A 24,723-nucleotide genomic window follows, 5' to 3' on the forward strand; every position below is an offset into this window, starting at 1 on the left:
GAGTTAACTCCTGGCTCTACCTTGAACTGATAACTTAGAACAAGTCACTTTACTTTGAAGGACCTCAGTTTCCTCCTCAATAAAGTAGGAATAATAACACCTACCTTATCTGTCACTTGTTTGTGACTTTAAGGAGATAATTGATCTATAAGAGCTTTTTAAATGAGGTAAAGTCAGGAGCAGAGCTGGGTCCATGATTTCACTAACGGTTCTTATCCTGGGGGTTAACTGCTTGTGCAGACTGAGGCCTGGGAGGCTTGGAGGTTGATGACATTAGCAACTTTGCTGGTGCTGAAACATTCTTTTTTGCCTGTTTTGAAGAGAACTCCCTGGCATTTGGGGGCAGGATTGACCTGCTTCTTGGAGTTGCACTTCCCAGGGAATCACAAGGTTTTCTGGGGAGCAACTGAAGAAGTCTAGAGCTTGGAAAAAAAGGGACACCTGAGTAGAGAGGACACCTTCTTATGCCCCAAACACTACAGAGTAAGTTTGTTTCTCCTGTGGATGGATTAATAATAACAGCTATCTATTATTAACAGTAATGGTTGCTATTTGTTGGGCATCCATTACTGGCAATGCACAGTGTTTTGGAAACTTTCCTACCCAAGTGACATCAGGGGAGAACAAACTCATCCCTGGATGGGCTGGGGGTGGGAGGCAGATAGCACAGAGCAGGAACTCCAAAGTTGACATTTATTTGAAGCCTGTGCCTTATCTTCAAAATGCGTATGAATTTCCTCTTAAGTCACCATTATATAGTCATAATTGTTTTCTGTACAACAAATAATTTATTTCTTTTTATATTTTATTTTTTTAGATTTTATTTATTTATTTGACAGATAGAGATCACAAGTAGGCAGAGAGGCAGGCAGAGAGAGAGAGAGGAGGAAGCAGGCTCCCTGCTGAGCAGAGAGCCTGATGCGGGGCTCGATCCCAGGACCTTGGGACAATGACCCGAGCCGAAGGCAGAGTCTTTAACCCACTGAGCCACCCAGGCGCCCCCAACAAATACTTTAAATTATTTACTCTCTGCTGTAAGTACCCTACCAAGAAAGTACATCATATTTGTTCATTTACTGTTTAGTATATTGCTGAGTACCACAGGAGTTCTACGCCCATTTTGAGAACAATTTCATCATTATTTTAGTTAACCCTTATTTTCCAAAGTTTTGATAGGTATAGACACACAAGTCAAGAAAGATGGAAAAACTTTTCCCTGTCACAGAGCCAGAAACCAGTGGAGCCAGAATCAAGTCTAAGTTTAGATATTCCATATTCTTAATCACTGAGCTACATGTAGTCTGTATTATTTACTGCCTTATAATTGTTTATATGTGTGTAACACTTGTTCCTCCTACAATCACTGTGTCCTCAGTGCCTAATACAGTGCCTAATACAAAGTAAACTCAGTGACTGTTGACTGGTTGAATGAGTAAATGACTACATTATCAGGCCCCTAATAATAAAGCCTTTTCAGAGGTCCATAGTATCTGGCAAATTGACTTCAGAGTTTGGAATAAACATTTTTGTCCAAAGATTCTTCGATAAAGCAGTGATGCACAGTTAGCTTTAAACTAGTACCTCCACACAGAAAATGATGATATTTATAGAGAACTCTGGATAAACAGACAAGGCTGCCCAGGAGCTGCCGTGCCCCCACTTCCTCCCAGACACCATATATGCTTAAGGAATTAGTATCTCAATTCACCTGTAACCCACTGACAACTCCTAAGCTACCATGAATGGTTTCTTTTTTTTTTTTTTTTAAGATTTTATTTATTTATCTGACAGAGATCACAAGTAGGCAGAGAGGCAGGCAGAGAGAGTGGAGAAAGCAGGCTCCCTGCCGAGCAGAGAGCCCAATGCGGGGCTCTATCCCAGGATGCTGGGATCATGACCTGAGCCGAAGGCAGAGGCTTTAACCCACTGAGCTACCCAGGTGCCCCACATGAATGGTTTCTAAGAATTATCTGGTTTTTATTTGTCTTTCCATTTCCCTAGTATGCATTCACACACATTCTATTTGCTCCATCCCTGTACCTATCCATCCCTCATCATTGCTGTCATGAACACAGGTGTGTTGGAAAGCTTGAGAGTTTGGACCCAGTGGTGGGTTTCCAAAGTCTCTGTGACTTACTGATTTATATCTTACATCAGTGGATTCTAAGTGTAGTGCCCCAGTATAGGAATTTGTCAGAGATGACAGTTATTAGGCCCTCCCCCAGACCTATGGAATCAGAAACATAGGAGGTGGTTCCCAATAATCTGTTTTCACAAACTCCCTAAATTTTTCTCATGCTCGTATCTGCCATCTAGTGTAAGTGTTCAATAAATAGGCATTCTCTTCTCTCCCCATTTTGTGAGCTTGTCTGGGAATCTTGCCATCATTAATGCTGTAATTTCTCTGGGAAATGCCCTTTGAGTTCCAAACAGCTTTAGAAACAGAGATCATGTGTCAGCTATGACATGTGAGCTGTGACAGAGGGGTGGCTGGCCCCTTCTTAGACAGATTGGGAGGTCTATGAGTAGGCAGCCTAAACCTTGGACATGGGAATAGAAGCTGTATCTTCCAGCAAGATAGTCAGCAATCCTGTTTTTTTCCCTGCCCATGTTAGGAAAACTAAATAATTGACCCCCCAAATTGGCTTTAAAAGGACTCATGTTGGGTGAGGTCAGAAGTGTGATTACTTGAAAATTGCTCTGCTGGTGGGGAAGGTACTTGAATTTAAGTGTCTAAATCAGATTTTTGCTATTACTGTTCTCAGCAGGAAAAGAGACAGAAAAATCAATAGTCCATGGTCTTGTTTAAGCTACAAAACCACACTTCAGGCTTCTGGCTACCAGAGAGAGACTTCAGCTTTCAGTGTCACCGCAGGTGCTGTCACGATTCTAAGTTTATGCTGAGTTTCTTGAACTCTGTTCTCTTATACGTAAATGGTAGGAGGCTTGGAATCTTTGTGGGGCCATGAGAGAGGTAGGTATGAGCATCCAAAACCTGGCTCCAGACCTTCCTTTCCACTTTCCCTCCTGTGAGCTGGGAGAAGTGAATTCGGAAACACAGACAAGGGGCGCCTGGGTGGCACTCAGTTAAATGTCCGACTCTTGGTTTCAGTTCAGGTTGTGATCTCAGGGTTGTGCAGACTCTGCTCAAGAATCTCTCTCTCCCTTGCCCACCCGCCCCCCAAAATACATGAATAAATATTTTATAAGAAAATGCAGACAAAAGGGCTGGGCACAGTGTCTAAAAGGAGTGGCCTATTCCTAAGTAGCACATTGTGATTTAGGTTCTGGCAATCCGTCAGTTTCCAGAGGAGCTTGGAACCTTGATGAAGAAGGCTCAGTGACTGGCATTATTGTAATCATTTCATCATTTGAGTACCCATTCCCTACCAAGTCCAATGCTAAGTGTTTTTTTTAATCACTTAATGATTAAGACTGCCTAGTTTTCAATCTTAGCTCTATCATTTGATTACTGTGTATCATTTTTTAAATACTTGAAGATGCTACTGGAAGACTTACTGATGGTAGCTTAAACAAAGAAAGTATGTTTTTCTTACATTAAAAAAAAAAAATGTCTGGGGATGCCTGGGTAGTTCAGTCAGTTAAACATCTACCTGCAGCTCAGGTCATGATCTCAGGGTCCTGGGATCGAACCCTGTATCTGGCTCCCTGCTTAGCTGGGAGTCTGCTTCTCCCTTTCCCTCTGCCCCTCATACTGCCTTTCTCTCAGATAAGGCTTAAAACTTAAGAAAAAAAAAATCTCTCCTCCTCTCACTGCCCCCTCCCCCCACTTGTGCTTTTGTGCTCTTTAACAACAACAAATTAATTATATTTCTACACAATTGTAATGAACAATCCAGAAATGAAAGTTAAATAATTATTAAAAATAATTTATAGTAACATCAAAATGAATAAAATACTTAGGGATAAATTTAACAAAAGAAGTGCAAAACTTTGAAAACTACAAAAAATATTGTTGAAAGAAATTAAGGATCCAAATAATTGGAAAAACATCCATATTCATGGATTGAAAGACTTAATATTTTTTAAGATGGTAATAGTTCCCAAATTAATCTACAGATTCAATATAATCCCTATCAGGGTGCCTGGGTGGCTCGGTGCATTGGGCCTCTGCCTTTGGCTCAGGTGATGGTCTCAGGGTCCTGGGATCGAGCCCCACATTGGGCTCTCTGCTCTGCAGGGAGCTTGTTTCCTCCTCTCTCTCTCTCTGCCTGCCTCTCTGCCTACTTGTGATCTCTCTCTGTCAAATAAATAAATAAAATCTTAAAAAAAAAAGTAAAGGCTTTCATGTTTCAAAGGAACCATCAAGAAAGCAAAGAGGCAGTCTACAGAATGGTGTAAAATATTTGCAAAATCATCTGTCTGGTAAGGGACTTGTATCTAGACTATATCAATAACTCTTACAATTCAATAATAAGAAATCCAACTAAGAAATAATGAGGAACCTGAATAGACAGTTCTCCAAAGAAGATATACTAATGGCTAATAAGCACATGAAAAAGTATTTGACATAATTACCAGGGAAATGCAAGTCAAACCACAATCAGTTGCCGCAGTCTACCCCTAGGATGGCTGTAATCAAAAAGTCTGGTAATAACAAGTATTGATAAGGACGTGGAGAAATTGAAGACACTCATACTGTTGGTGGGAATGTAAAAAATGGTGTAGCCACTTTGGAAAATGGTGTGGTCATTCCTCAAATAGGTTCCTTTCTCTGACTTTGCTTGTATTGTTTTTTGGTTTTTTGTTGTTGTGTTTTTTTGTTTGTTTGTTTTTGCTTTTGCTTTTGTTTTGTTTGGATGTCAGTCCTTATCTTTGCCTGTCCTGCCATCTCACAAGGCTCACTCAAAATCCAGTTTCCCAACTGCTAGATTGTGTATCTTTAGGTATTACAAAATTGCCCATCAGAATGCTTTTACTGATTCCCATGGTTTTAGATCCTTCCCAGCACTTGATATTGTCACACTTTAAAATTTCTGCCCAGGGGCGCCTGGGTGGCTCAGTGGGTTAAGCCGCTGCCTTCGGCTCAGGTCATGATCCCATGTCCTGGGTTCGAGCCCCACATCGGGCTTTCTGCTCAGCGGGGAGCCTGCTTCCTCCTCTCTCTCTGCCTGCCTCTCTGCCTACTTGTGATTTCTCTCTGTCAAATAATAAATAAAATCTTTAAAAAAAAATAAAATAAAATTTCTGCCTGATAGGTATGAAATGATATTTCCATTCATTTGCATTTTGCTGATAACTAATATGATTGAACACCTTTTCATCTTCTCCTCCTTTTCCCTAATCATTTGAATGATTCCTTTGGTGAAGCCCATAGTTAGATTCTACTGGCTTATTTTTATTTTCTTATTGATTAATATGAGTTCTTTCTTTTAAGATTTTATTTATTTGTTTGAGGAAGAGAGACAGAGATAGCATCAGAGATAGCGAGCAGGAGCAGGGAGCAGAGGGAGAAGCAGGTTCCCCGATGAGCAGGAAGCCTGATGTGGGGCTTGATCCCAGGACCTTGGGATCATGACTTGAGCCCAACGCCAACATTTAACTGACTGAGCTACCCAGATGCCCCTAATATAAACTCTTTTTTCAGGATGCATTTGTTATAAATATCTTTCCTCACTCTGTACTTGTTTTTTAACTTTGTTTAAATTTCGCTAAGTTAAATTTATCAACCTTTTGTGGTTTTTCCTTTTGATCTCATCTAAGAAATACTTTCTAATCCCAAGGTCAAACTGTATTCACTATATTCTCTCTCTCTCTTTTTTTTTTCATAATTGTTTTAAGGTCTTTTTTTTTTTTTTTTTTTTAAATAGTTAGGTCTTTGGTCTTTCTAGAAGTGCAGAAGTATTAGATGGGGATTTAATTTTTTTTCTTCAGATGGAAAAAAACAAGTATTCTACATATTTTATTGAATTTGAGCAAGATTCTTCCTTCACCAGATCTCTTAAAACAGAGTAGTAGGATAAAAGAATGAGTTGACTGGGGAGGGAAACAGATTTATGGACCAAATCATCAATTTGCAAAATTTCATCTTGTTCTTTTATTTCTTTTTAGAAGATAAATACAGGGAGGGTGGGACTCATTCACCAAACAATTTGTAAAGTGTTGAATACTTTCCATCTGCCTTCATAGATGTGTTGAATTAATAAGCAGTAGTAGAAGAAGGAGCTCACTCCTGGAGTGGAGGTTAAGATAGAATAGGCCATTTGCTTTCCATTAAAATTTCTTCCATACCCAATACTGGCGAATAAGGAGCTTTGGAAAAACTGTTAGGTTTGTAAAGGAATTTTTCCCCCTCAGGAGCAGCACACACTTGGCCTTATGTGCTTACCTAAGGAGCAGGTTTTTTTTTTTTTTTTTTTTTTTTTTTTTAATATAATGTATTATTTGCTCCAGGGGTACAGGTCTGTGAATCATCAGGCTTACACATTTCACCACTCACCATAGCACATACCCTCCCCAATGTCCATAACCCAGACACCCTATCCCTACCACCCCCCAAACCCCAGCAACCCTAGTTTTTTTGGTGCGGTTAAGAATCTCTTATGGTTTGTCTCCCTCCCAATCCCATCTTGTTTCATTTTTTTCCCTCCTTACCCCCCGTAATCCCCCTGCCCTGCCTCTCAAATTCACCATATTAGAGAGATTATGTAATAATTGTCTTTCTCTCATTGACTTATTTAGCTTAGCATAATACCCTCTACTTCCATCCACATCATTGCAAATGGCAAGATTTTTGGTTTTGTTGATGGCTGCCCTGTATTCCATTGTATGGAATACAATGTATACCACATCGTTATCCATTCATCTGTTGGTGGACATCAAGGTTCTTTCCATAGTTTGGCTATTGTGGACATTGCTGCTATAAACATTCAGGTACATGTGCCCCTTCGGTTCACTATATTTGTATCTTTAGGGTGAATACCCAGTAGTGCGATTGCTGGGTCGTAGGTAACTCTATTTTCAACTTTTTGAGGAACTCCATGCTGTTTTCCAGAGTGACCGCACAAGCCTGCATTCCCACCAGCAGTGTAGGAAGGTTCCCCTTTCTCCGCATCCTCGCTAATACCTGTCATTTCCTGACTTGTTAATTTTAGCCATTCTGACTGGTGTGAGGTGGTATCTCACTGTGGTTTTGATTTGTATTTCCCTGATGCCAAGTGATGTTGAGCACTTTTTCATGTGTCTATTGGCCATTTGGATGTCTTCTTTGCAGAAATGTCTATTCATGTCTTGTACCCATTTCTTGACTGGATTATTCTTTGGGTGTTGAGTTTGATAAGTTCTTCTTCTTTTTTTTTTTTTTTAGATTTTATTCATTTATTTGAGAGAGAACAAGTGAAGCATGTCACCAAATAGGCAATACAATGGCACTAAATTCACATCTTTCAGTAGTTACCATTAATGTAAACAGGTTAAATGCCCCAAACAAAAGACACAGGGTATCAGAATGGATAAAAAAAACAAGATCCATTGATATGCTGTCTACAAGAAACTCATTTTAGACCCAAAGACACCTCCAGATTTAAAGTGAGGGGGTAGAAAACAATTCACCATGCTAATGGACATCAAAAGAAAGCTGGGGTGGGAGTTCTTATATCAGATAAATTAGATTTTAAGCCAAAGGCCATAGTAAGAGATGAGGAAGGATACTATATCAAACTGAAAGGGTCTGTCCAATAAGAAGATCTAACAATTTTAAATATCTATGCCCCCAACATGGGAGCAGCCAACTATATAAACCAATTAATAACAAAATCAAAGAAACACATTGACAATAATACAATAGTAGTAGAGGACTTTAACACCCCCCCTCACTGAAATGGACAGATCATCTAAGCAAAAGATCAGCAAGGAAATAAAGGCTTTAAATGAGACACTGGACCAGATGTACATCACAGATATATTTAGAATATTCCACCCCAAAACAACAGAATACACATACTTCTCTAGTGCACATGGAACATTATCCAGAGTAGATCACATCGTGGGTCACAAATCAGGTCTCAACCTGTACCAAAAGATTGGGATTATTCCCTGCATATTCTCAGACCACAACTTGAAACTAAAACTCAATCACAAGAGGAAAGTTGGAAAGAACTCAAATACATGGAGGCTCTATTCCTTTTCAGTCTGTTACTTTTAGGCTCTCTCTTTGCTTAGAGGACCCCTTTCAATATTTCCTGTAGGACTGGTCTGGTGTTTGCAAATTCTTTTAATTTTTGTTTGCCCTGGAAGCTTGTTATCTCTCCTTCTATTTTCAATGACAGCCTAGCTGGATATAGTATTCTTGGCTGCATAGTTTTCTCGTTTAGTGCTCTGAATATATCATGCCAGTCCTTTCTTGCCTGCCAGGTCTCTGTGGATAGGTATGCCAATCTAATATTTCTACCATTGTATGCTACAGACCTCTTGTCCCAAGCTGCTTTCAGGATTTTTTCTTTGTCACTGAGACTTGTAAGTTTTTCTATTAGATGACAGGGTGTGGACCTATTTTTACTGATTTTGAGTGGGTTCTTTGTGCCTCCTGGATTTTGATGCTTGTTCCCTTCTCCAAATTAGGGAAATTCTCTGCTGTAATTTGCTCCATATACCTTCTGCCCCCCTCTCTCTTTCTTCTTCTTCTGGGATTCCAGTTACTCTAATATTGTTTCATCTTATGGTGTCACTTATCTCTCAAATTCTCCCCTCATGATCCAGTGGCTGTTTGTCTCTTTTGCTCAGCTTCTTTATTCTCCATCATTTGGTCTTCTTTATCACTAATTCTCTTTTCTGCCTCATTTATCCTAGAAGTAAGAGCCTCCATTTTTTACTGCACTTCATTAATAGCTTTTTAAATTTCAACTTGGTTAGATTTTAGTTCTTTTATTTCTCCAGAAAGGGATTTTATTTCTCCTTTTATTTTATTTATCTCTTTAAAATTTTTATTTCTCTAATATCTTTCATGCTTTTTTCGAGCCCAGCTAGCACCTTGATAATCATCATTCTGAACTCTAGTTCTGACATACTGCTAACGTCTATCTTGATTATGTCCTTAGCTGTCGGTACTGCCTCTTGTTCTTTTTTTGTGGTGAGTTTTTCCACCTTGTCATTTTATCCAGAGAAGAACAGATGAATGAGAGAATAAAATACTAAAAGGGTAGCAACAACCCCCCAAAAATACACACTAACCAAATCAATAGAGACCCGAAACCGGGGGAGAAGAATAGGGAAGGAGGAGAATTTTATATATGTGTGTGTATACACACATACACACTAAATGTGAATTTTGGTCTGTTAGAAGAAACTACCTCCCAAAATTTTAAAGAAGGAAAAACATATATATACATAAATAAGGGTAAACACAGTGAAGGGGTAGAATATGACTATAAAGATAAAATTCTAAAAAAGGGAATTGTTAAGATAAGATGTTGGTTGAAACAAGAAGGAAAAAAAACAGAAGAAAGTATGTGATCAGGGTGGAAATGGAACAAAGCCATGTGCTAGATTTAGGGTATATTTTGACCTAGTAGAAGGAATTTTATCCCAAAATTTTAAAGAAAAAAAAAACCTATATGTATACAAAAAATAAGGTTAAATACAATGAAGGGATAAAATATGACTATAACAATGAAAATTTTAAAAGATTTTTAAAAAGGTAAGATAAAATAGTTTAAAAAGCTTAAAATATGAAAGAGGAAAGATTTAAAAAAATAACAGGAAAAAAATAAAATTAAAAACATTTAACTTTGAAAGAGTCAAGGATTATGGGAAAAAAGCCATAATTCTATGTGTTCCTTTCCCCTAGCTCTGGAGTTCTGTGCTTCTCATTAATTGATGAACTTGGTCTTGGCTGGATGTTCTTGCTGATCTTCTAGGGGAGGCGACTGTTGCAGTGATTCTCAAATGTCTTTGCCCGAGGTGAAATTGTGCCTGCCAGGGGCCAGGCTCCCAATCTGCTTGGGAGCTTTTATTCTCTGAACGCTTTCCAGAGCTTTGGAGGACAGGAATGAGGATGGTGGCCTCCAAATCTCCAGCCCTAGAGGAGTTGAGAGCTCGGGGTTGCACTCCTCAGTGCACCCTCAGAGAGAAGCAGTCAATCCCACCTGTCTCCCTGGTCTCTAGCCATACTCCGAGCTCACCCAGCCTGTGACCAAGCATTTCTATCTTTGGCACTCGACCCTGTTTGGAGTCTCCAAACCCAGCTGATTCCTGCCACGCGCTCCCTTGCCACTCCTCCTGGAAGAGGAATGTGAATATCCCCGGATCTGCTGCTTGTTGGGTGCCTGCCCAAGAGCAGTGGCCCAGTGTGCTGCAAATCATGGTTTAAGGTAACCCCGAGCTGAGAACACTCCTTTGCTCTGTCACTGTAGCTGGCTTCCCCGCTCCGATACCTGGGCTCTGCCACACTCAGACACCCCTGCTCTTTTTGTGATCCCACGGGTCCTGAGACCACACTGTCCCCATGAGGGCTCTCCCCCTCACTTAGCCTCTAAGCAGAGTGATGTCCCTCAGTGGAGCAGATCTCTGAAAGTTCCGATTTTGTGCTCTGTTGCTCTATCACTTGCTGGGAGCCTGCCCCTCCCCCCACACTCTGTCTTCTGGAATGTTGCCTCGGATTCACCTCTCTGCACGTCCTACCTTCCGGAAAGTGGTTGATTTTCTGTTCCTAGAATTGCTGCTCTTCTTCTCTTCTCTCTCTTGTTGAGTTTGTAGGTGTTCAGGATGGTTTGATACCCGTCTAGCTGAACTGTTGGGACCTGATGATATTTAGGTCTCCTGCTCCTCCACCATCTTGCTCCTTCCCCCAGGAGCAGTTTTATTATTAGCTTTAACGTAACTGATTTTGTTGTTGTTGAAGATGATAGTGTTTTTTGCACTAAAGACACACCAAGTTAAGCCTTCTCTGGCTTTAGCAGCCTTCCTCTTCTAGAGCTCAGCCAGGATGAATGACCCATGCAGGTTGCTGACTTTTTAACTGTAGGTAAGTTCTCCCTGAAGAACTTGCAACACAAGTCATAGCACAATTGATCACGATCGTCCCCCTTTTTTGTTACCTCAGAGGGGTTGTCTTGCCCAAACTGGGAAGAGCAGTACCTTACTTACACCCTTACAATTTCATGGGGGCTCACTAGTGGGAACCTGGGTGGGTGGGCCTTAAATCCAGTGTTCAGGCTACCCCATATTCAAGTCCGGTGGGCACGTGCAGAGCTAGCACTGCGGAATGACTATCTGCCTAGACTGACTTGCAGTCTCACCAGGAGAGCACGCTCAGCAGGTAGGCCTCTCAGCTAGGAAGAAATTCAGATTCAGGCTGTTTTCTGGAGCCAACAGATTCAAGAGTCCATTTAATTTATTTTTTTCCCTTATGCCTATTAAAGAAAAGAAGCAACAAAAAGCCTGTAAAACCTGCGGTTAGAACGTTTCCCATCTTGCTTCATAGGCTTTCAGCTCACAGCAATAAAAGTGAGGTTTGCTATCAGGATGATGTTTTGTAGGCTCCGTCTCCTAAACATCTTTGTTGTTCCCCCTCTCCTCTTTATCCCATTGTTACTGTTTTAGCTTTGCCTTTGGGATCTTGCAGTAACTTCCTGTCTGGTCCCTCCTCTGATCTCACCTACTCTGAACCCCTGTGTACAATTGCTGCTTGAGTAGGTAAAACACAAATCTGAAATTCCCAGTTTAAATTCCTCCAATGGATTCCTATTACTGAGTGATAAATTCCATCCCTTAGCCTGGCATTCAAATTATTTCACAATCTGTTCTCAGTCTACCTTTTTATCTTCATTTCTTCTTGCTTTTCCCTACACACTATAAATTCCAACCATACTGAACTACTTGCCATTTCCCTATTATGGCATACGCTTTCATGCTGTCATGCCTGAAAGGAATATATATTTCTTTGTCTCCACTCCTCCACACCTCTGACAAACTCCTCCCACTCATTGTTCAAGGCCAGTTAAAACGTTTCTTCTTTTGAAAAACCATTCCCAGCTTTCCCAGACCTGTTCTTCACTCACTCCTCAGCGTTCAACATTCTGATAACATCGCAGCATTCTCTGATTATATGTCATATATATTATCTATAGGTTGATATAAGTAATCTGTATTATTTCCCTATTAGACTTTAAATTCCTATGTAAAGAACCTTACATCTCTGGTTAGCATAGAGTAAGCATTTGCTAGATGTTAACTGTGCTGATGCATAATGATGAAGAAATATGGATTAACTCACTTTGGCCTTCACTGACCACCCATCACCAGAATCTTGTTATGACAGTTTTTTTTTTTTTTTAAACTTGGGATAACCCATCAGCAGAAGAGTGAACAAGACAAGAAGAAAATTGAATTGCTTTAAAGGAAGGGGATTTATAAATTGAAGTCTGGCTTAAAGGTGGACAACCAGAATGAAGAAGGAATTAAAGGATTTTTACGTCTGTTTGGATTTGGACAAGAGAAAGGCAGGAAGAATAACTGATGTCTTCATCTATCTAGAGGATTGCCTGAGGTCACAAGGAATAGACCTGGTCTATGAGGGTAGAACTGGGACCAGTAGCTGGGAAACTTTCCAAGGTTAGATACCTTATGAAGCAGATTTTTTGGACAGAGTGAGGATTTCTTAACTTCCAGAGCTGTCCAGCAGGAGTTTTGACTGCCTGAAGAGGTTCTGAGCATACCATCATTAGAAGGGTGTGCTGGCAGAGGCTGTGTGGCTAGCTTTGTGGGCCATTATAAAGGATATTCCTGTACTGGGTGGCAAATTGGACTTAATCACCTCTTCTAACTCTGTGATTTAGTGCCTCCCTGATGCTTTTCAATAACATGAGCTTGTTCTCTTTTAGTATGCTGAGTGGGAATAATACCTTATTTGTTTGTTTGTTTGTTTGGGTAACTGAACCATCTGACCAAATTGACTCTCAAGAGTAATTTTCTGTTTTCCCAGATTATGAAGCTGAAACATGGAGAGGCGGGGTCAGGGGCATGGCAGCCAGATCCAGAGGTTTATGTTGAGTGGAATCATATTTTGAGGAGAAATAGGGAAGTTGTAGGAATTGCCTTGTCTCATTCAGCAGGCCTGGGTTCTATCTCCGCTCTTTATTTACAAGCTATTAATATAAGTCTAAGTTTTAGTATCCTTATCTCTAAAATGGGACTACTAAGATTTTTCATGGAATTAGTGTGAAGATTAAATTAAAGAAGGCCTGACAAAGTGCTTAGAACATACTACAGGTTCAAAATTATATTCTTCCTTTGGTCTTCTTCTTTGTTTTATTTGTTTTTTTTTATTTTGCTTGTTTGGGTTTTGGTCACCCTGGCCTTGGGGGCGTGGGGAAGGACACTTTTTTTTTTCTCTTTCATCTTGAGCTGCAGACCTAAAATGTCTTCTTTGCATAAGTGTCTCTCCCTACTCACAAAGCAGTAATCCTCTTTGTCTTCCTAAGCCAGGGAGTTCATCTTCTAGCCTTTTGATACTCTTGCTTTCTTACTTCCTATAAGGATCAAGTCATTTCAGACATAGTCCTCTGATTTCTCTTAAAAAGTATTTCTAATTTCCATATTAATAAAGAAATGTAATCTTCAGTCCTAGTGACAAGAAAGGATTAGATTGTATTGATAGCTATAAAGCAATTAAAATGTATACATCAGAATCCCAGGAAACCTGACCACTATCATAGCTTTTGGGATACAAAGTAGAAAAGCTCATTTGTGTCCATTTATTTTCTTCTCTCTTGATCTTCAAAGAATGTAAGTATTGAAGGGGCAGACTTCCTTCCAAGGACCAACTCATAGTTATTTGACAGGTGTGGAAAAGGCATTGCTTTCAGGATTCTCTTTCCAGTTCCACTGCTGATTGCTGAAAAATCTTAGTAAAAAAGACACTTCACCTTTCCAAATCTCTGTTTCCTTAACTATAAAATGGGGAAAATAACATTAGTGCTTTGGTTTTCTTTAATACATATATATATATTTTAAGATTTTTTTTTTTATTTTAAGATTTTTTATTCTATTTATTTGACAGAGAGAGAGAGATCACAAGTAGGCACAGAGGCAGGCAGAGAGAGAGGTGGAGGCAGGCTCCCTGCTGAGCAGAGAGCCCGATGCGGGGCTTGATCCCAGGACCCTGATATCACGACCTGAGCCGAAGGCAGAGGCTTAACCCACTGAGCCACCCAGGTGCCCCTTTAAATATATTTTTAAGTAATCTTTACACCCATCTTGGGGTCTGAACTCACAACCCCGAGATCCGGAGTTGCATGCTCCACTAAGCCAGACAGATTTCCCAACATTAGTGTTGGTTTGAGGCTCAAATGAAATCACAGGTATAAAAATATTTTTTGTATGAGCAATGGAAGAAATGTATATGGTGTATTATTTGAACTCAGTATCTTGACCCCTGATGAGCTTCCACAGATCCGGGTAGCCTTGGAGGATTAGGATCTGCAAGGCATTCTGCTCCCTTGGGTTTTGAGAGTCAAAGACAGTGTCTTTGGAGTGTGCTAGGAGGAGACTTCCAGTAGGGAATAGCCACAAACTAGCAACTGCTTCTGTGGCCTAAGCTTACATTCTAGTGGTGGGACACAGACAGTCTACCCTAAGCAAGTAAATACATAGTATGTCAGATGTAGTGCTATGAAGATAAACAAAAGAGGATAGAAGCATAGCGATTAGTGGAAGTTGAAAGTACTATTTTAGAAAAAATGTAAGGTGATCTTTGAACAGAGTTCCAGGAAGAGGGAATAGAAAAGGTAAAGGATGAAATGGGAAAAATGCTTGGCACATGAGGAACTGCAAGGAGGCCAGTGTGGCTGGAATAGATCAGCATGGGGGCAGATAGTAGGAGAGGGGGTTAGAAGAGGTGGCTGAGGCCCAGGTGGGTCATTAAAAGGATTTCCACATTGTCATGGGAAGCTACTGTGGGGCTTAAAGTGTCATGATCTGATTTAATGTTTTAACAGGATCACTCTGGCTGCTGAGGGAAATAGACTGCCAGAATCAAAGGTGGAAGCAGGGAGACCAATGATGAAGCTAGTGCAGTAATCTGGAAAGAAAGTGTGTAGGCAATGAGAGTAAGATTCTGAGAGTATTCTGAAGTGGAACTGAAAGGGTTTGCTGACGTGGATAGGAGAGAGAGAATAGTGTCAAGATGACTCTAAGGTTTTTGGCCTGAGGAACTGGAAGAAAGAGTTGTCATTTACTGATATAGAGAAAACTGCAGAGGAACAGGTTTGGAAGGGAGTAGGAGGACAGAAAGTGAAAATTTAGTTTTTAATATCATAAGTTTGAAATGATAATAATAGCTGACTTTTTGAAGGCTTAACTATTTGCCTGGCTCTTAGTGCTTTGGGGTCTTAACTAATTTAATACTTATACCAACTTACTAGGTAAGTAATAGTCCCATTTTACAGATGGGAAAGCTCAAGCACAGAGAGGGTAAGTGACCCAAGATCACACACATAATTAGTGGTGTTGCTGGGATTCAAACCTAAGCCTAGATCTAGCTCCAGAGACCACACTCTTAACCACTCACCATATAGCCTTGGTAGTCTAGCAAACGCCCAAGTGGACATGTTGAGTAGGCAGTTAGATACTAGATGAGTCAGGAGTTTAGGAGAGAAGTCCTGTCTAGCAGTTTGAAACTCAAGACATAGTGACAGAACTAGGAAGGTAAGTTAGGGCCATAAAGGGAGACAGGGTTATAAGGAGACAAAAATCATGAGATCAAGCCAGCAAGACAGCCTTTCCCCTCAGGTGTGGTTAGCTCATGAGTTCTGCTCCTTAGAGCCAAGGCGGTTGCAAACCAGGCCACTTATGGATGGCCCCCAGATGTTACCTATCATGCTTTTGCCTGGAATGTCCTTCTTCCCCCTTTCTTATCCACATCCAGGAATACCTAGTGCCTAGCATAATCCCTGACAGACAATAGGCACTAAAAAGATGTTGGTTCATGAAGGCCCTTCCTCTGCTCATTCTACCCTTATCATGGCACTTTTCACATAACTGTCCACTTATTTGTCTCTCTCCTTCATTAGTTGGTGACTCACTCAAAGCCAGGGACCCTGTTGGATTTGTTTCTCTTGTTTACCAACCTCTCATATCTCCAGAGTACAAACCACCCCCCCCCACACACACACACCCTGGTAATCTCTGCACGGAGTACCTGTTTTCTGCTGTTACCTGTGCTAAGCTTTAGAGATGCCAGCATCATCAGCAACAGAAGTAACAAGATTAATAGTATCAGTTGGGGCCAAGGAAACAAAACCAAACCAGGAAAGTTGTAGGGAGGAAGCCTAGCTTACCTTTGATGCCCTTTTTAGGGAGGGTGGGAAGAGATTCTCTACTGGCTACAAAGACTATTTACTACCACCTTATGTTTGAGAAGCTCAGATGCTTCCTGTCCAGGCTGAGGGGAGGGAAAGGGTTAGGGGAGGGCATGGTGTGTTGACAGAGAGTAGGAAGGAGGAACTGACCAAGAGCTATTGTGTTAAGCAAATAAGACATAGCTGTGTCTTCAGGGAGCTTACAGTTCGGGGAGTGGGGGCAGGACAGGAAATATAAACATACCAATAATGTATTGTGTGATAAGTTCTGTAATTAGGGATGCATGTGCCTTTAAATCTGTTCTGTTCTTTTTTTTTTAGAGGTTGTTTTTTTTTTTTTTTAAGATTTTATTTATTTATTTGAGAGAGAGGCAGTGAGAGAGAGCATGAGCGAGGAGAAGGTCAGAGGGAGAAGCAGACTGCCCGTGGAGCTGGGAGCCCGATGTGGGACTTGATCCCGGGACTCCAGGATCATGACCTGAGCCGAAAGCAGTCGTCCAACCAGCTGAGCCACCCAGGTGTCCCAAATCTGTTCTGTTCTAAAGGGCAGAAGCTACAGGTAGAGTTAGTGATATGAAAAGTCATTTTCAGACAATCAGAGTAGACTCACAGTAGAGTAGGGGTCTCAGAAAGGAAGGAGTTCACTATCCATAGAGATATAAGACCTAGGATGAATGGATCCCATGAGCATGTCACAGGGGAGGTTCTAGCCCCAAATGTGAGGGTGGACCAAGTGCCTTTAGAGTGCATTCTAGTATCAGCAATCTGTAACTCTGAGTCCCTTTCCTTTCTCTTGGCCTGAGGATGTCATTTATAAAATGACGAGGGTTGGAGGATCAAATAAATCTCCTTCTATTCTGCCATTTTACATCTGCCAAATTCAAGTGAATGAAAAATAAATCTACTTGGAACATTGAAAGAAGATCCTATGATTTCCTCCCCCCCACCACCCCGCCATTTGGCATCTGAAATGACAAAACAAGGGTATAATTACCCTTGGCTGCACAGTCTCTCACATGAAGCTGAATATAGATTTCAGCCATGAGACTGGTTTGCTTTGCTTTCCAAATTAAACCCCTGACTTTCTTCTTGATAAGTGGCAGACCTCCATAATACTAATTAAGAGACAAGTTGTCCACCTTGGACATACTTGGGGGGTAAAGTTAGATGAATTTTCTTTGGAGTTGGAAAGGATTTAGGGAAAGGCATATTAACAAAGACACATTATTAAAGTGCAATATTTACAAATCCCAAAGAAGCTTTTAGGGATTTAGAGATTTAATCTTTGGCTTTTAAAATCAGCTTTCCATCATCAGTCAAAGTACCAATGAACATTAAAAAGCTGTAGGGAGCAGTGAGACAGGCACTTACATACTGCTAGTGCAAGTACAAATTGATAGTCTTACCTAGGCAGTAGTTTGGCAAAGTAGGTGAAAACTCCTAACATGCCACTTCTCACTTCTGCGATTTTGCCCTTTCCGAGGCCCATCATCTATTGCCGGGAATTTGCAATGGACTCCTGACTGGTCTCTACTTCTCTACCCTGCCCCCATTATAGTCTGTTTTCTTTTCTTTTCATTTTTTAAGATTTTATTTACTTATTTGAGAGAGAATGAGAGCAAACATGAGCAGGGGAGGGGCAGAGGGAGAAGCAGGGCCCCCACTGAGCAGGGAGCCCGATGTAGGGCTTGATCCCAGGACCCCAGGATCACGACCTGAGCTGAAGGCAGACACTGACTGAGCCACCTAAGGGCCCCTATAGTCTTTTTTCAACACAGTAATCAGAGTGACCCTTTTCAAACAAAAGTCAGATCATGTTCTTCTTCTGCTCAGACCCCTGTGATCGCTTCTCATTTCACTCAGAATGAAAGTGAAGTCCTTTCAGTAGGACTATAAGGCCCTCTGTGAACTGACCAGCCCTTTATCTCCCTGACTTCCTCTACGACTACTGTCCCCCTCATTTGTTCTACTTCAGCCATACTGGCCTCTTCGCTGTTCCTCAGACACATCGAATAGGCTTTCCACTTAGGGGATTTCTGCAGTTTCCTTCACCCGAAATGCTCTTTCTTCAGCCATCTCCTTGGTTAATTCTATTTCTTTCAGGTCTTTGTGAAAATCTTCCTTCTCAGTGTGTCTTATATTGGTTAGCCTATTCAGTATTGCAGTGCCCTCCCTCCAATTCTGGCACTTCTTATACCCTCTGTCCTGCCCTTTTCTCTTTTCCATAGCACTTTAGACTGTGTTTATTCATGTTTACTACTAATCCACTGCCTTCTTCCACCCTTCAAAAATATAAGCTTCAGAAGTACAGTTTTCACAGTGTCTGGCACAGAGTCGCTACTCAAATATTTGTTGAATGGATGAGTTTTAAAAATAGCACTATCTTTTGACCTAGAAATCTCACTTCTAGACTTGTTCCTAAAATAATCAGAGATGTAGTCAAAGATTTATTTGGGTCGTTTTCATAGTTGTATTTATTATAGTGAAAAATTTCAAACAACCTAAACATCTAAAAACAGAGTAATGGTTAAATGATCTGATCTATATACATAATGGAATATTAAAAAGATATTTAAAATAATGTCTTGAAGAATATGTTTTTGAAGAATAAGAATATGAAGAATATATGGGAAAATGCTTATAATGTTAAACTGAAAGAAGATGCCTCCGTGGCTCAGTCTAAGTGATCGACTCTGGAGGGTAGCTCAGGTCATGAATTCACAGTTGTGAGGTTGAGGTCTATGTTGGGCTCTGTATTGGGTGTGGAACCTGCCTAAGATTCTCTCTTTCAAAAGGGGAACCCTCTTACACTGTTAGTGAGAATGCAAACTGGTGCAGCTACTCTGGAGAACAGTATGGAGGATTCTGAAAAATTTAAAAATAGAACTACCCTATAATCCAGTAACTGCACTACTTGGTATTTACCCAAAGGATACAAAAATACAGATTCAAGGGACTCCTGGTTAGCTCAGTTGGTTGTCTTCCTTCAGCTCACGTCTTCCTGGGATTGAACGTGCCATGTCAGTCTCCCTGCTCAATGGGAAGCCAACTTCTCCCACTCCCTTTGCAGCTCCCCTGCTCATGCTCATGCACGCTGTCAAATAAATTAATTTAAAAAATACAGATTCAAAGAGGTACATGTACCCCGATGTTTATAGCAGCATTATCAACAATAGCCAAACTATGGAGAGAGCCCATCGACTGATGAATGGATAAAGATGATATGGTATATAGATATACACAATGGAATATTACTCAGCTCTCAAAAAAAAAAAAAGAAATCTTGCCATTTGGAACAACATGGATGGAGCTAGAGTGTAAGTATGGTAAGTGAAATAAGTCAGAGAAAGACAAATACCATGTAATCTCACTCATAGGTGGAATTTAAGAAGGAAAATAGATGAACATATGGGATGGGGAGGGAAGAAAGAGGGGGAAATAAACCATAAGAGACATTTTTAGGTTTTTTTAAAGATTTTATTTATTTGAGAGAGAGCACAAGAGACAGGGGAAAGTCAGAGGGAGAAGCAGACTCCCCACTGAGCAGGGACCCTCCCCCCCGATGCAGGACTTGATCCCAGGACTCTGAGCCAAAGGCAGACGCTTAACCAACTGAGCCACCCAGGTGCCCCTGTAAGAGACTCTTAAAGAAAGATTGAAAACAAACTCAGGGTTGGTGGGTTGGGGGATGAGCTAGATGGGTGAAAGGTATTAAGGAGGGCACTTATGATGAGCACTGGGTGTTGTATGTAAGTGAATAATCACTTAATTCTACTCCAGAAACCAATATTGCACTGTATGTTAACTAAGTAAAATTCAAATGGAAAAAAAATACAATTCTCCCTCTTCCCAATCCCCTCCCCCCTATTTAAAACAAATGTGAAAGAAGCTAGACACAAAAGGGATTGTATGATTCCTTTTATATAAAATACCTAAAATAGACAAATTTATAGAAACAGAAAGTAGATTAGAGGTTAACAGCGATGGGGAGAGGGAATGGGATGTTACTGCTTACTGGGTACAGAATTTGTTTGGAGTGATTAAGAAGTCTTAGTAACAGATAGTGGGGATAGTTGTAAAACATTGTGAACACAATGCCACTGAATTAATTATACACTTAATTTGGTTAAAATCACAAATTTTATGTTATATGTATTTTGTCCCAATAAAAATTAAAAAAAAAAAATGGGGCTCCCCATTGGCTCAGTTTGTAGAGCATATGACTCTTGATCTTGGGGTCATGAGTTTGAGCCCTGCATTGGGGAGTAGATTGTACTTTAAAAAATTCTTTAAGCATTTAAAGAAAAATAAAAAGAAAACCCTCTATGTAATATACAGTGGCAGGCTAGATCTGGCTTGTGGGCTAGAGAGCCAGTTGTGAGCATCTTTTCCCAACTGTTCTTTTTGACATTGATAGCTTGAAATTGGCCATGGTGGGAGTATTTATACCATGGAATTTGGCAAATGCTATACATAGAGCCTGACTTCAATCCCCTCAAGCCAGATCTGGTTGAATATTTACCAGAATACCACTGACAATATGTGCATAAAAATGTGTTGAGGGCGCCTGGGTGGCTCAGTTTCTGCCTTCGGCTCAGGTCATGATGACCTCAGGGTCCTGGGATGGAGCCCCATGTTGGGCTCCCTGCTCAGCCAGGAGCCTGCTTCTTCTCCCTCTCCCTCTGCACCTGTTCATGCTCTCTCTCACTCACTCTGTCTCTCAAATAAATAAAATCTTTAAGGAAAAAATGTGTAGAAAACTATTTGGAAGGATAACTGTTACTACCCCTGGGGAGTAAAGTAGTAGTGGAGCGGGAATGTGAGAGTGAATTTAGACTTTTTACCACATACACTTCTATGGTGTTTCCTTTTTTTTTTTTTTTTTTTTTACAGTGAGTATATAGACAGAATTCTTATACTGCTTTTAAAAATTAGAAAAATTAAAAGAAAGAAAAATCTGCATATGTTGGGACTGTGTTACTGGTGACTTTCCTCATAGAGGCTAAAAGCTATTTGCATATACTATCTGAAAAGGCCCTCAAAGAGGCTGAAGGCCAAACCTGGGATTTGGATTCTGTTTCCTTTTCTTCTTGCCCAACCACCTGGGTTTTTTTTTTTTTTTTTGTCTCTTCACAGGTTACCCTACAGCCTACCCGGCAGCAGCCCCTGCCTACAATCCCAGCCTGTACCCCACCAATAGCCCCAGTTATGCTCCAGGTAAGGAGAAAGTAGAGACCAGCAGTAATGCCTGGGGTGGGAGGTGGGCTCTGTTTGGAAAAACAAACCCATCTGCTGGCCTTTCCTTGTCCTTAATTGCTCTGGACTCAGCCTGTCCAAGCCTGATTCTCCTGGGAGTCCCCTCTGGGAACTGGGGCAGTTTGGACTCAGGGTTGGGGTGGGAATAGAATTTCCCCCATTCTCCTTGGGACTTAAGTTTGGCCCATCTCTGCTCTGCTGGCATATCTGAGACATGCATCCTCCTCACAGAACCTTTTCTGTTCTCCCAAACAATGTCCAAATCCGTTCTTTTTTCAGTTTCCCCTAAGGCTGCCATTGAGACACACATAGATGCAAACACACACTCACTAGACTTCCTGGATGTGGAATTGGAAGAGAGTGAGAGACTTGCCACCAGAGGATAAAGAGCTGGTTTTCAAGCTGAGGCAACAAAGCCCCACCACTCCTTGGATAGAGATTGAGATAGATTTGAAAATGTTGAAAAGTTATTTTTAGTTTGGGCTAGGAACAGTGCAGAGGTCTTAACTGCTGATACTAACCCTCACACTTAGCGGGTCCTTTAACATTCAAGGGGTGGGAGAAAGTATGGATACTGCCTTTAGAAAGTCATGGGTTTGAATCCTGATAACTCACGAGCTGTGAGGCCTTGGACAAGATACCTCATCTCTCCGAGGAATGTGCTACTTACCTCAGAAGTATAGATGGTTTTATATAAGTTTCTCTTCCTTTACTCAACAAGTATTTATTTGTTGAATGTCCTCCATACTAGAATTGAGAAAAAGAACTGTCTTTGCCTAAAATAACTTACAGTTCATTTGGTAGTTGGCATTTAAACAAATTTATAGCCGTGTGACGAGTATTGTGAAGAGAACACATGTAAGGAGAGGAAGCAGAAGAGAGAACAACAGTCTGCCTGAGGCTGAAAGTGTACAGGAGACTCCACGGGGGGCCAGCAGTAGAGACCCGAGGGAGAAGCAGGGGTCGTTCTTTTAAGCACACAAAGGAAGAATTGGGCATTTTGGACAGTGTAGAGCCTGGGCAAAGGGATGGCAGTGTGAGGACATGACACTGAGGAACCTAGAAGTAGTGAGAATGGTTGAAGCACACTGTGGGGCTGGAGAAAATAGAGGAATCTGAACTACTGATGTCCAAGGGCAAGATGTGGAAAGGCCTTGAATGCCATAATAACACCCACTTTCTTATTTAGTAATGATTAGAGTTAAAAAGCTTGAAAAGATGTTAGAGATCCTCCAGTTCAACCCCTACTCTTGACATGGGAGATCCAGAGACAAGCAGTGTTTTGTCCAAGTTACCCAGGGAGTCAGCAGTAGCATAGGGACTGGAACCTTTGGCAGATCTTCTGGTTCTTGGGTCTCATGCCTTTCTGTGCCCATGTAGCATTCATCCTACCATCATTCCCTTTCTTCTAGAATATTTAAATGAGAGAACATGGGCCATGTCAGAAGACTTGGGTTTGAGTTCTGTGACTTCCTAAATTAGCAACTTTAAATCACCTGACCTCTCTGAACCTCAGTTATTTCATTCTTTTTAAAACACCGGAGTAAAACAAAATAAAATAAAATAAAAAAATAAAACACCAGAGTAGTCTCTCTCTCTCTCTCTCTCTTTTTTTTTTTTTTAAAGATTTTGTTTATTTGACAGAGAGAGAGGGAACACAAGCAGAGGGAGAGGGAGAGTGAGAAGCAGACTTCTCTCTGAGAAGGGAGCCTGATGCGGGACTCGATCCCAGGACCTTGGGATCATGACCTGAGCCCAAAGCAGATGCTTAATGACTGAGCCATCCAGGTGCCCCCTCAGTTACTTCATTCTGAAGTAGGGATCATTTTGCATTTGTACACACATGTACACACATACTGTGGATCCCGTCTTTTTTTGGGAGACAAGAGCTATTTTATGCAAATAAGTGTAGTTAACCCCTAAAGTGCTTTACATAGCTGTGTCATTCCACAGACATTTATTTTGGACTGCGATGTCCAAGGCACTCTGGAAGACACTGGATGTAATTCAAACTCGAGGAAGCTAAAAGTCATTGCCCTCAGAGCTTGTGAGGGTAGCAGTGACCCACAGGCTAAAAAAATCCATCTCAGCATTACTAGTTTATTCTATATTCACTTTTAGTCAATAAGATATGTATTTCCAAAAAATGTATACTGTGAGGAAGAAACAATAAAATCTGTAGAAATTAACTCTGATCAAAGATTTAATCAAGTTTGATAAGTTCTGTCTTAAAAAAAAAAACAGTGGTTTTCTATCTCTCACAGTATGGAAATGAGTTAAATCTAAATGCTGTGAGATCTGTGAATTGGCTTGGTAAACTGCCTGGTCTGAAACAAAATGAGGTGAGTAGTTGTAGTAGAAGGTCAGCTAAGGTCAGGAACAAAGAAGATGGGTTGTCTGTGTAGTCAGGAGGCTGCCGTGACATGTGGAAGCAGTCCATGAGATGGTGAGGCTGGGAGTGAAGACGCCGAGTTAGTGGATAGAGCCTGCTCTTACAAGAGGCTTCTAAGAGGGCAACGAGAACAAGGGAAGGTGGGATTAAAGGAGGGATTTTTTTAGATATGAGCATGGTTAAGTAAGTGTTGAGTCAGAGGTGCAGGCGGAGGGGTACCAGAAGGAGCCAGGCCTTCAAGGAGGCTTTGATGAGGTGAGAAATCCAGAGCTCCATTCTCTTCTTTGTTTTGGGGAGCAGGTGGAGTGGGTGCCTCATACAGGAGGGCAGCTCTCCCTCTCAGACTAAAGAAAAAGTCATAGATGGATGTGCTTAAAATAAGTTGCCCGGTGGAAAGTGGAGAGATCTTGTCTAATGATTTTGATTTGCTGAGAGAGGGGCGAACAAGGATAGAGGGAGGGTTCTTAAGAAGAGAGGTCAAGGTGTGAAAGCTTTACTGGAAGGAGAAGGTAACACAGCTGTGTAACAGGAGGCCCCACGGAGGGTGCAGGCCGTGAAGTCATCAGAGCTCTGATGTCCGGCACTGGGGTATTGTCTCATAATGTTCAGAACTTATGGTAATGGTTTCTGGAATTGTTTGAGGATTAATTTGCCAAGAAAGTAGAAGTACAGAAAATAAAAATAAATTGGTGATATTTGTTGAATGGTTCCTATGTACCAGGGACTATTTTAAGCTTTTTTCTGGATATTGACTTGTTT

The 24,723-nt window shown here is 41.0% G+C and overlaps 1 protein-coding gene across 5 annotated transcripts in view; it reads left to right on the forward strand.

Moving 5' to 3' along the window:
* Positions 1–24,723, forward strand: part of FAM168A (family with sequence similarity 168 member A) — a 243,745-nt gene that overhangs the window by 196,280 nt on the left and 22,742 nt on the right. For 4 of the 5 annotated variants that reach the window (XM_047693717.1, XM_047693716.1, XM_047693719.1 and 1 more), the window contains exon 3: positions 21,453–21,533. The exons of the other annotated variant lie outside the window; for it this stretch is intronic. In XM_047693717.1, the coding sequence (XP_047549673.1) occupies positions 21,453–21,533 (81 nt within the window). The remainder of the gene's footprint in view (positions 1–21,452; positions 21,534–24,723) is intronic. 5 annotated transcript variants of the gene reach the window in all.

The sequence above is a fragment of the Lutra lutra genome, chromosome 10, assembly GCF_902655055.1.
Source record: "Lutra lutra chromosome 10, mLutLut1.2, whole genome shotgun sequence".
NCBI lineage: Eukaryota > Metazoa > Chordata > Mammalia > Carnivora > Mustelidae > Lutra > Lutra lutra.